General features: G+C 30.6%; 1 protein-coding gene and 1 pseudogene across 1 annotated transcript; both read left to right on the plus strand.

Moving 5' to 3' along the window:
- Positions 1-3,285: 3,285 nt before the first annotated feature.
- LOC108840443 (uncharacterized) lies at positions 3,286-3,970 on the plus strand. The gene has a single exon (XM_018613270.2). The coding sequence runs from the start codon at positions 3,504-3,506 to the stop codon at positions 3,828-3,830; it is 327 nt and encodes a 108-aa protein (XP_018468772.1). The 5' UTR covers positions 3,286-3,503; the 3' UTR covers positions 3,831-3,970.
- Positions 3,971-6,763: 2,793 nt separating this feature from the next.
- Positions 6,764-8,234, plus strand: LOC108836171 (uncharacterized; annotated as a pseudogene).
- The last annotated feature ends 4,344 nt before the right edge of the window (positions 8,235-12,578 follow it).

A 12,578-nucleotide genomic window follows, 5' to 3' on the forward strand; every position in this document is an offset into this window, starting at 1 on the left:
ATCTTCATGTATTTGTTTTTAAGGTCCAGTAAAAGGACAAATTTAGAAATAAAAAAATATAACAAAAATAATAAGTAACAAAAATCATTTCTTAATACACACAACTAAACTGAAAAATATATATTCAGAAACAAAATGTACTCTCCACAATCTCAATATAATTTTTGTACTCTTAAGAGTACAAGAAAAAAAAAGATAAACAAACAATAAGTCTCAGTGACACAACAAGCAACACCACGAAATATAACAATTACAATACTAAAATAGTTTAATCATTCATAAGTGAAGAACAATACATATACAGTTAGTCATCACATCTCTAACCCCATAACAATAAAAACTTGAAAAACATTGATCAACCCAAAACGCAAACTTCACAATTACAGTTACCCAAGAAAATACTGAAATGAAACAAGAACTCTGTCTACGACCCCGTGCGCGGGGGCAATGCCCCTAGTAAATAATATGCCATGAAGGGTAATAAATAATAATATGATCTTTTTAAAAAATATTGATATGGCAGGAGTTCAATCTGTATTATATTTGATAAATGTTTACATTTTTATAAAATGTTGCAAGAAACTGTAATTGTAAATCATAATATATAATTCACTGTACCATATAATCAAATAATATTAATGTTAATCAAATTTAATTGTATTTATCGAATTCAATTATATTCAGTTATATTATAATATTTTAATTTATATATTATATTTAAACATAAAATTATTTATTATTTTAAATATCTTATTTTAATATTTTGCATTAATAAATTGAAGTATGTTGTAAACTGTATGAATATATATATGTTATTTGTATATGTAATTCTTTTAATTTATAACTTATAAGACAGTCAGTAAATAAATTAAGTTATATTATATATTATTTACTGTAATAATTTAATAATGAATTATGTATAGATGAATATTATAGAAAATGTTACATTTATTCGATAAATCAAAATGAATCAATATTCATATGTAATAAATTAAAAATAATTACGAATCTTAATTACTTAAAATAAATATTAAAACAATAAATATCTATATTTTAAACAAAAGATATTAAAATATTTTGTTAAAATGCAATTTTAGAAAAGTTACTCAACATTATATTTTGATCTTATTTTGAAAATATTTAAATAATATGTTAAGATCCTGTGTATATTTAATAACAAATTAGTTTGTTGTATGCAAAATTATGAAAATTAAATAAATAAAATGGTCTAACCTAGACTATTTCTAAATAGATAAAACTTATTTCTATTTTAATACTCCCTCCGTTTCAAATTATATGTCGTTCTAGAGGAATTTTTTTGTTTCAAAATAAATGTCGTTTTCGGTTTTCAATGCAAAATTTATTGACAATATTCTCTTTTCCATTTTTTATTGGTTGATACATAGTTAGGTGTATTGGTAATAGTGTTTTTATTTTGGAAATATGTAAAATTAAATGTTTTCTTAATCTGTGTGCATAAGGTTAAAACGACATGTAATATGAAACGGAGGGAATAGTATTGATATATTAGTGGTTTCCAAGTTTGACCAAACTTTATGGTTAAAAATTTGAGAAAAAGTATTGACATGAAAAAATGAAGAGAGAAGAAAAAAGAAATAGGAACAAAATAGTCTTCACAAAATTTCATGAGAGCTCAAAAAACTTCACAAGACTTCAGAAAACTTTACAAGAATTAGGAGGAGTTCACAAGACTTCATAAAAGTTGAGGGTTAAACACAGATTTGAATTTTGGATTCAAATCTGATATAGTTGAGATTGATATAAGCTTTTGTCTATTGCGGTACTTCAATCATTCTTTCTCTCTTTTATGTTTATATATGTGTTTGTATGTAGAAGCTAAAGAATTTAGAGGAATAAGAATCCTTCTTCTCTCTCTCTCTCTCTCTCTCTCTCTCTCTCTCTCTCTCTCTCTCTCTCTCTCTCTCTCTCTCTCTCTCTCTCTCTCTCTCTCTCTCTCTCTCTCTCTCTCTCTCTCTCTCTCTCTCTCTCTCTCTCGTTCTTGAGACTTCATTTTCTGTTCTTGATAAAAAATATACTCTCAATCTCCAATCCTAGCTAATAAGATGACAAAATACAAATAGATAGATATAGGATCAGGTCTAGTTTTTATGGGTTTTCGACAACATAGAAAAGGATGTAGGACCAAGTCCAAATTCAAAAAATGTTATAAACAAGAATAGTATGATTATATGATCAATTCAGTCGGTCAGCCCATGCCCATCTAGACTATACGTGGATTTGAAAACAAGTACTTCAGATATTTATTTGCAGAGGGTTTCTGAAAGGTCTCCTTTGATCTTGCAAGTTTTTTTCTTTGACAACGTTGCAGTATTTTCTCTTCATTCTAATAGTGTTAATAACTTCTTGAAGGAGACAAAGAAAGTTAGTTTTGTACACAACAAGAAAAGTTAGTCTAAACTCTTGGGCCATAGTCTGTTTGAATTGTCTAAAAGATGTAAACGTAATATTTAGTAGGAATGGGCGTTCGGATATCCGTTTAGGTTCAGAGGTGTTTCGGATTTTCGGGTATTTCGGTATAGGGTTATAGAATTCATTCGGGTATTTCTATATTTTGGGTCGGGTTCGGATATTTTTAGTTCGGATTCAGATATTTCGGGCCGGGTTCAGATATTTAGATTTTGAAAGAAAAAAAATTAAAATTTTCGTTGTTCAATTTTTTGTTTTCAAAAATATACATTTAACTTAATTAATTATTTAATTTTTAATAGATTAAATGATTAATAGATTAGGGGATAACATTTGAAACATTTGAAAACCATTGACGGAAAAAAAAAGATTGGGGGATAACATTTGAAACTAAAAAAGACACTAATTTAGTTATTGTTTTGAAATTTTGAATATAATTTTTGCTAATGCAGAAAACAAGAAGCTTGACATATGTTTCAAGAAAGTACTAATCCATAGTTATATGTATATATTTTCTAATAAACTATGTGCAGTATCAATATAAATATTTTGAACAAAATGAGAGAAGTAAATTAGAAATATAAGGTAAACTAGAAATATAAGGTTAAGCATGCATATATTCGGTTATCTTCGGATATCCATTCGGATTTGGGTATTGCTCATTCGGATTCGGATATTCAATATCTCCTAATTTGATATCTGTTCGAGTATTTTGCTATTTCGTTTGGGTTTAGTTCAGATTTTTTGAGTCGGGTCCGGGTGGAGCTTCGGATATTGGGTAAAGTGACAGGCGTTATAGTCAGCATAAAACCCACTTGACCGGCGATTAAATAGGTACTAGATGTATACATCATGTTGGTGTAACATTGTCACATGGTTTTCATTAAATTATACACATATTTAATTTAGTTAGTTGGCGAGATCTACACAAATATCAAAATCAGTCGATCTACTATTTTTTCCTAATACCTGGCCTACTTACTTAAATAAACACCACCATCAAGAGAAAGATCCAAGAACACACCTAACCAAAAAATACGATCATTTTTGGAGCCATGAGCACTAGGAAGATCCACGGGGGCTACGAAAAGCTCGGGGAAGAAGAAACTAGTTTGAAGAGTGTCTGGAGCGTTCCGGGTAGTGTTTCTGGTAATTCAAGAAACCCGATTCAAGAGGTGAAGAAGGCGCCGATAGTGACACAAACCGGTGGTTCTGTTCATCCTTTGCTAAGTTTCTTGGACGTTCATTTCCAAAAGAAGAAGAAGAAGACAAAGAAGAACTTGGCGACGGCAAAACCTGAGTTTGCTAGGTATATGGAGTATTTGAAGGAAGGAGGTGTATGGGATCCTAATTCTAACGCACCTGTGATTCATTACAAATAGTTTGGGTGAATGAAGATGAATAAAGACGTTTGCATATTTTTTGAATAATCTATGAGGAAACAAATAACAACTAGTGATCGGATTTAAAAGGGATCAAACTATGAATTTGTCATGTATGACGAGTTATTTTCTTAAGAGCATCTCGAAGTCAATTTCAAATCCACAAATTTTGAAACTTTTTTCATTCTAATCTAAATTCAAATCTTCAAATTTTGAGATTTTGAATAATGAAGGTTCTTTATTGAAAACCTCAAAACTACTCGATTTTCTTTTTAGTCTTTACAACTATTTTATTTCACAAACACATCTACTAACTTTATTTAGAATAACTTAAATACATCAAAATAAAATAAAATAAATATTACATAACAATAAAATAAAATTCATATAAATAGAAAAATACATTAAATAAAATCTTCCACAAAATAAAAATACATTAACAAACTTAACATAAATTAAAGTATTACGGAAATAATGCTTCAGTAGTTATTATTTTATATGTAATTTTTTGAAATTTGTGTGTATAAGTTTTGTTTTATTATATATGTAATTTATATTATTTTTATTAAATAATATTGTAATATTGTGTGTTGTATAATATATTAAAGTATGTTTTATATGTATTTGTGAAGTTTTATCATTATTAGTAATTTTTTTAATATCAAAAACTATAATGCAAATGAATAAATTTTTAAGGACCTTTTTGAGGATTCATAGTTGGAGTAATCAATCTTTAAATCCTCATTTGGTCTTTTTAAGTTTAAAATAAGGTCTTTAGCTGGAGATGTTTTTTTTTTGAATTATACAGGGGTATTCTAACCCACGTGTTACTTTGTTGATAAAAAAAAAAGCCACGTGTTACTCGTGTCGTTCTCCTATCTCTGACAATGTTGAAATGATAAATCGGGACTCGAACTCTGGTGGCTTCGCCGTATTGAATTTTTGTTCTCAAGTTAATCGCCATCATACTACGAGCCAAATAATGAGTTCTCAAGAATAAGATAACGGTAAGAACAATGATTAATAACTTGTTTCTCTGTGACAAAAAGAAAAGATTAATAACTTGTTTTTCTTTAATAAAGATATGTTAATGATAATGGAATTAATTCGTAATTGCTAATATAGGAGGTCCACTTAAATACATGTGTATTCTTCATGGATTTCATACCTTGAGTTTTTGTCTCTAAAAATTAAAATAAAAGGACAAAAGTTTCAAATAGCAAATGTATTTGAATTTTTCTTCTCAACAAATAGCAGTAAAGTTTAGGAAGAAATATAATAAAAATGAGTAAGATATTTTCCTTTCTCTTGTTTAAAAGACCATATTTTAAAAAGAATAATGTGATCATCAAATCTTGAAGACTCTCGTAAGCGTGTTCACATGGGTCACGTTTAGGAATTTGCTCTTAAGAAAATATTAAATTCCAAATTAGAATACATTAAATTGAACCCTGGGAAGTAAAAAAAAAACAGACACTAAAATATATTTTACTTTTGAAATGGGCTGTACAGATACATAAAGAGACAAAATGGGCCATGGTTCGGAAACAAAAATTTGCATTTAGGACCTAATGTTCAGACTTCGGCATTTCAGATATCAGTTCGGTTCGGTTAGGGTATTTTGGATTTTGGATAGTTCGGATAGGGGTTAATCCACTGAGTACTTGATTTATTTTTCGCTTCGGTTTGGTTCGGATGGTTTCGGGTTCGGTTTTGTTCGGACAGTAAAATTAGAAACCGTAAAATACCCAAAATAATTTTGGTTCTCATTTGGTTCCGGTTCAGGTTTGGATAATTCGGTAATTCAAATAGTTCGGATAAAATATTGGTCATTTAAGATAAAATATCAAATAATTATGATGATTTAGATAAAAAGTTTGAATATTTTGGATTACTTTGGATATTTCGGATAAAATTATCTGGATACTTTTCGATAGTTCGTGTAGTTCGGATATTTTATAATAATGTAGTTATCTTCAAATATTTTTAGATTCTTTTAAAAAGATTTTTAGTTATAAATATATATTTAGTTATGTTATATTTGTATATAATTAATATTTGTATATATTCGGGTACCCGTTTGGTTCTTGGTTCGGTTATTTCGGATATAAAAATATAAGAACCATGCGGGTACTTGAGGGTCCTCGGTTTGGTTCTGTCTCGGATATTTCGGTTCAGTTCCGGTTCGGTTATTTAGTTCCGTTTTTTTTTGCCCAGACCACATCATCGTGTAATGACGTAATTGAATATTCAAGATAACCCACTTAACAAGATCCTTCTTACCAGCTTTCGAACTATTTTACACAAATTACCCCTTCTTTATTGCGCCGACTTTGCTTATAAGTCATACAATCGGAGGATAAATTTTTATTTTCAAATATTTATAGAAGACATGTTTTGTCTAAAATATTTGATGACAAATCGTAGATGATTGATTAAAGATAAAAAATAAATAAATAACGAGTGTTGGGTCGTTAGGAAGCAAAGAGAGAAAGAGCGTTTGCGATAAAAAACCTTGGAAAAGAGGTCTTCTTCTTCTTCCATCCTTCTTTGCATCTCCTATAAGATGTCGTATCACGACACTTCTTCTTCTTCTACCAATCTTCGCTTCCGTTTAATCAGAATCTACTATTGAATTTCCCGTTCAGATTCTTTCGTGATGTAGCTGTTCTTTCATATCTTGTGATTATGTTTCTGTTAAGTATTTATCGGTTGAAAAGTTTGTTGGCGTAGGTTTGAATCTTAGGTGTTCTTAATGTTTTGCTTTGTGAGATTCGATTGACTTTTTTGTTAGCTTCTTCTTCGATTTGAGATTTTCGTAATCCTTTCGAATCTCTGTTGAATTCGGTTAGGTTAGTATCGTTTGAGCACGAAGTCTTAGTATTAATGTATTTTCTCACATACTCCTTGTTAATTGCATTCCGTGCAGATCCATGCATACTTTCTTAGCTATTGCTTTGGATGGAATGCTGGAGCTAGAGACTACTTCCACATCTGCTGAGACTGTTCCAAGTACAAGGTCAAAGCCACTACTAATATCTAAGTAGGGGAAAGGCAAAGACATTTGCCATCGGATGTCACCAGCTCTATATGCCACTCTTGATGCAATTCCACTCCCAAACTCGTCATCATCCTTCCACCCTCGCCTTATGTCATCAACCACAAATCATGCCAGGGCCTCATCTTTTGAAAAGCTCTTCTCAAGCTAACATGGCTTCTTCTCAACAGAAGACCCTAGAAGATGCAGGTGTACAGGCTTCACTGACGAAGAAGTCCACTTCCTTCTCGTTTCTATAAGTGAGGCTACGAGAAGAGGATTATTTCAACTTTTATTTCGATGGAGTTGTTGATGATCCTGTTGGGAATTAGAGTCCATTTGATGGGAATATTGGTAATGGAATGTCGGAGTTGGATAACACTGCTGCCAATGGTCTAGAATGGGAGAACAATCTGCCGGAGAGTGAGTCTGAGGATTTCTATGACTCAGGTGAGTCAGCAAGCTACCAGATGCAGGGGAGGAAGCTTCACACAGACTTGCTACTCATGCGGGAGAGTTTTATGATGCTTGGGAATGTACTGTTTCTAACTTTCTTTTTATTTGTGAGATGGCTGTGAATTTTTAGGATCCTGAGAGTCATGAGTCAGATTAGTATGAAAGCAAATTTGTTTTCCCATGTATTTACAAAAGATCATTATACTATTAAAAGGTTTAAGTCAACTTTAACCTTGAAACTCTCATTTCTTGGTTTTCCAGAACTATCAATGGACAGCGGAATGCAGAGTTCAGTTAACAACAATGAATCTGAACTAAAGGTGATAAGGCTGAGTTTTTGAATGTAAATCGAAAAGATAAAAAAACAGAGGAGGCGCTTGAGCAGATGAAAATACACTGGCAGAAACTCCGTGAGCAGGTGGTCCAGATGGATGTGTTCATTCCTATCGATCCCACCACCTCCACCAAAAACACGAAACTATCAGAATAATTACGTTGCCAACTCGAGGTTGCTAGATTTGTCTCTGACTATCTAAGCAGAGGTATGGCCAAAGCAGAAGTAGACATGGAGATGGAATCTATGCTCGAAACTAAGAACTTTGAAATCACACGGTTGGCTGATCGCGTGCAGCACTACGAAGCCGTGAACAGAAAAATTTCCCAACGAAACCAAGAGGCCATAGGTAAAAGAAAACCAGATTATTGTTTTGTAATCTCTGTCAGTCTTGGTCGTATGTATCTAATCTCCAACTCTGTTGATACGAGAGAGGCATAAGAGAAAGAAGAGGCAGAGATGAATATGGGGATCAATCGCAGCAACCATTACACTAGGAAGCACGGCGTTGGCATGGTCTTACATTCCTGCATCCAGACCATTATCCGAAGCATCACAATCTCTCAAGGATAATTAAGTGAACCTGTTGTCTCCATAATAGGTGTTTGATATGAGCAAGAGAAATAAGATATAGAACATTTAGCACGCCTTGTGAATTGGAAATATATACACGTTTGGTTATTGTTTTAACCGTTCAAGAGAGATATATAGCTTGGAGTAGCTGCAACACATATGCTTCTTTTTTTTCCAATGGCGGAGTGGCAGCCACATTCACTAATATTTGGTTCATAGATAGTCTAAACAAATAGAAGTTGATCGACTATTGCTTATGTTGAGTTCTCATATATCTTGCATGCATGCTTAGTATATGCACTTCTATAATCCTGATTTCCTGAATAGAAAACCTAGACTTAACTCTTTATCATTATTGTCTAAACCGTAATCCAATCAACCGAACAATTACTTGTACATCACTGCTTGTTTCAATTAATTGCAATCAACCTAGCTTAATCACTGCTGATTAAGATTTTTTTTGTGCCCTACCTCTGTGGATAATTGATCCTCTTATTTGAGAGAGTAATTCACTCCTTAGGATAATCTGAGTGAAATCACACTCTTTCAAGGAGATGGTATTTTTCCTGCACCGATTTTTACTTAACCACCAATCTCCATCCTGCAACTCGTCTGCTACCACTGAATTTATAGACAATCCAGTAACTGTAGACCCCCTACCTCCCATGAGCTCAATCAAAGGACCCAGTGTTGTCCAGCTATCATGCCAAAACCAAGCTGTTATTCCCATTCCCACTTCACACACCAGCATAGGCCGAGCTATATGTCTCAGTTTGCACAAACTCTTCTAGATCCAACTATATAATAATTAAATAAAATTTAACATTTTAAAAATTAAAATTTATTTATAAGAAATATTATTTATAAATATAATTAATTGATATACAGTTTTATTTGTCTCCACTCCCCACTATTTCATCATTTAAATACACTTTGATAACTTTTTATAAATATGATTATATTCATTATTTATTTTTCTAATAAATATCCCCATATTTATAAAAAATTAAAATAGTAATAACATCATAAATTTTCTTGTCATAGAAATATTGAGTAAAGTTTTGCATGTTAAATTGTTAATTAAAGATGTTATAATAATTTACCATCAATAATCAACCAACATATATAAATAAACTAAAAAATATTATGAAAAGTGAAACAAGAAAAAGTTTTCACTTCACTGGCGTAATTATCCACTAGAAAGTGTTTCACAAATATTTGTTCTTGTAATGAACCACGTGCTGTTCAAAACTATAAATTTAATATATTTAATGTAAGAACATAATTGTAGTTTTTTTTTTTTGGAAACCAAGAACATCTATCTTATTAAAACAGAAACATTCTATTGGACCTAACATTTATTTTGTAAATTTTTAAATTAAATACACATTTATACTTTATATACTTTATAGTTAAACTTACATTAAATCATTAATGTTTCTTTCTTTATACTACTATCTATGTTTCCAAACAATATATTTATTTTTTATACTACTATCAATGTTTCCAAACAATATATTTTTTATACTACTATCAATGTTTCCAAACAATACAATAATTAATCTTAGTTATGTTATATCTATCATTTTCTTTTTAAAATTTTGTAGAAACGTCATAATTTCATAAATCGTAAAATAATGAACTTTAAAATTTGGAGTATAAGATTACAAATTATGAAATTATTACAATTTAAATCAAATTAGATTACATATCGGTCATCCAACAGTTCAATCGGTTAATCTCGGGTTTTAGTAATTTTTTTAATATGAATATTTTAAAAACCTAAATTGAATTGTTAGATCTTCGAATTAACCGGTATAATCACAACCGGGTTGAATTTAAAAACGCTGATTTAAATGCAAAAATATTTTAAATACACACTTTTAAAAATTACCAAAATATTTGTTAAGTTATTAGTGAAATTTTTTATCGTAAAATATTCTGCGCTTCCAAAGCGCGGGTCAAAATCTAGTCTATCTTATTAAATAGAAACATTACAACTTCTTCTAAGTGGATTTTAAAGTTGGACCTTATGTAATTAATGCTATAAACATAACTTTTTATAAATAATTAATATCAACCATTACCATAGTTTTTCACTTCTTACCTTTATTATTATATCTACTACTCATGTTTCCTTATATTGCATATATTTTGCTATAAATTAGATACATCCACTAGCATATTATACTATAAGATAGATTATTAATAACACATCTACTTACGTATAATACTATACGACAGATTACTAATAATACAATATATTATATGTATTTATTAACTTACATCTATCAATATTAACAATACTATGAAGACGACTAACTCTATACTTTGAACCTATAAACCATGATATACTAATTTATAACAAAAATGATATTACTGTTACAAATTACCTTTTATAAAAATTATTTATAGTAGCAATTTGTTATATAAGATAAATTTAATTAAGACCCAAATTTTTTTTTCCTGTTCAGAAAAAAAGAAACCTATGAATATATTAAGTTAGCCAAAAATATTTCGAATAAATAGTAAATCTCACCAATCCAAAAAAATGAAATTAAAATATAAAAAAATATATTATGTTTGAAATTTAGCTCACTGGATCGGGTATAAATCTGTTCATTTCAGGTATGAGTTCTTCGAGTTCTCAACATTTGGGTCTAAGTAGGTATTTGATTTTTTTTTGTCCGGTCGATTTTTTTTTGGTTCCGGATCATTCCAACTTTTTTATATTATAAATCTTAAATAATATACAACATGTATATAAAATATGTGAATCAAAAGATAAACCCGCGCAGGCGCGGAGATCATGATCTAGTAATCGTAGTTAAAACAAGTTAATGAAATTTTCGACCGGTCGTTCCACTATGCGTCACATGCGTGTACTGACAATTGTTTTCTCTACTTCTATTCCGAGCCTAAAGCAAAATAATCAAAAGTAGAGCAATACAAGACAATAGGTCGGCCAATCTTTACTATCCACTAACTATTTTCCATTTTATCAGTGTGGGCTTCTAATTATAATTTGAAGTTACTTAAATCATTCTTTGAAACTTTTAGCCGAACATCATTGTATTCGACCACACATAATATATTAATTCATGCCCACCAACGGAAAGAGTGCGCCTTATTCTCTTTGTTATATGATGTGTGTGTGTGTTTATTAATTTGTATATGTTAGTAATGTTATGCTGTATATGACAATCCAACGTGCTAATATAAGTAGATTGCAAAAGAAAACAGTGTGAAAAGATACAAACTAAAGTATTAGAAGCGCATAAATTCGGACATGAACAATTTCCCATGTGTTACAACTTCGGTGTTCCATGTACTTTATTCCGTAGTTTATACTTTTTTTTTTTGAGAACTGTAGTTTATACTTCAGTGAGTGTATTTCAGTAAATACTATATAACTTGATACAGTAATGTATCACATATACTTTGAGATATTTCGAAGGAAGTAAAAAAAAAATCAATTTAAATGGAACGGAGAGAAGAATTTGGACAATGGGGGGGGTTTGAGACAAAGTCCGTAGATATCTCTACGATACATGGTATGATGATTAATGTCAGTTTAATTATCTGTAAAATATTTCTTGGACCATGTGATCGTATTAAATGGGATATTACGTGTAAACTAATCACAAAATCATAGTATTAATTTTATTTGTATAAGATCGTTCTTAGTTTCATGCACACGTGATTAGTTTCAACGTATGAGAATAGGACAATCTGCATGTATCAGAAAATTTTGTTTAAACAAACATGTTTAATAAATCCGTCAGTCATTGATAACTCCTAGACTTGTTTTCTGAGTAAAATTTAGAACAATATTTTTTTTCTTTTTTTTTGACATCGAAATCGAAATGCTATTATATTACTCAAATTTAAGTTGGCCTCGATAACTAGACCGGAATAGAACAACCAATAAAATAAAAAAACCTATGAAACGATCTCGCAATCCTAAGTAAGGAGTCTGAAATCTGATTTTGTGCATGTGGGATATAAGAAATCTTGAAATCCGGGAAACATATATTCAATGTCTCTATCCTCTCCAGTTCTGTTACAAAGCTTGACCAAGCATAAGGCTTCCACTACAAGAAACACACCTGTTGCAAGGGAAAAAACCATTGCAATTCCCTTGCAAATCGCAATTTGCAAGGAAATTGCAACGGGAAAATATTCCTCGCAAATCCTTTGTCGCAAATAGAAAACGCTTGCAATTTCTTCGCAAATTTGCAACGGATAACGGTTCCTCGCAAATTTGCAACGGAGGACGGTTCCTTGCAAATTTTCAACGGAGTATATTTCCTCGCAAATTTGCAACAGAATATATTCCTCACAAATT

This window comes from Raphanus sativus, chromosome 2, assembly GCF_000801105.2.
Source record: "Raphanus sativus cultivar WK10039 chromosome 2, ASM80110v3, whole genome shotgun sequence".
Lineage (NCBI taxonomy): Eukaryota > Viridiplantae > Streptophyta > Magnoliopsida > Brassicales > Brassicaceae > Raphanus > Raphanus sativus.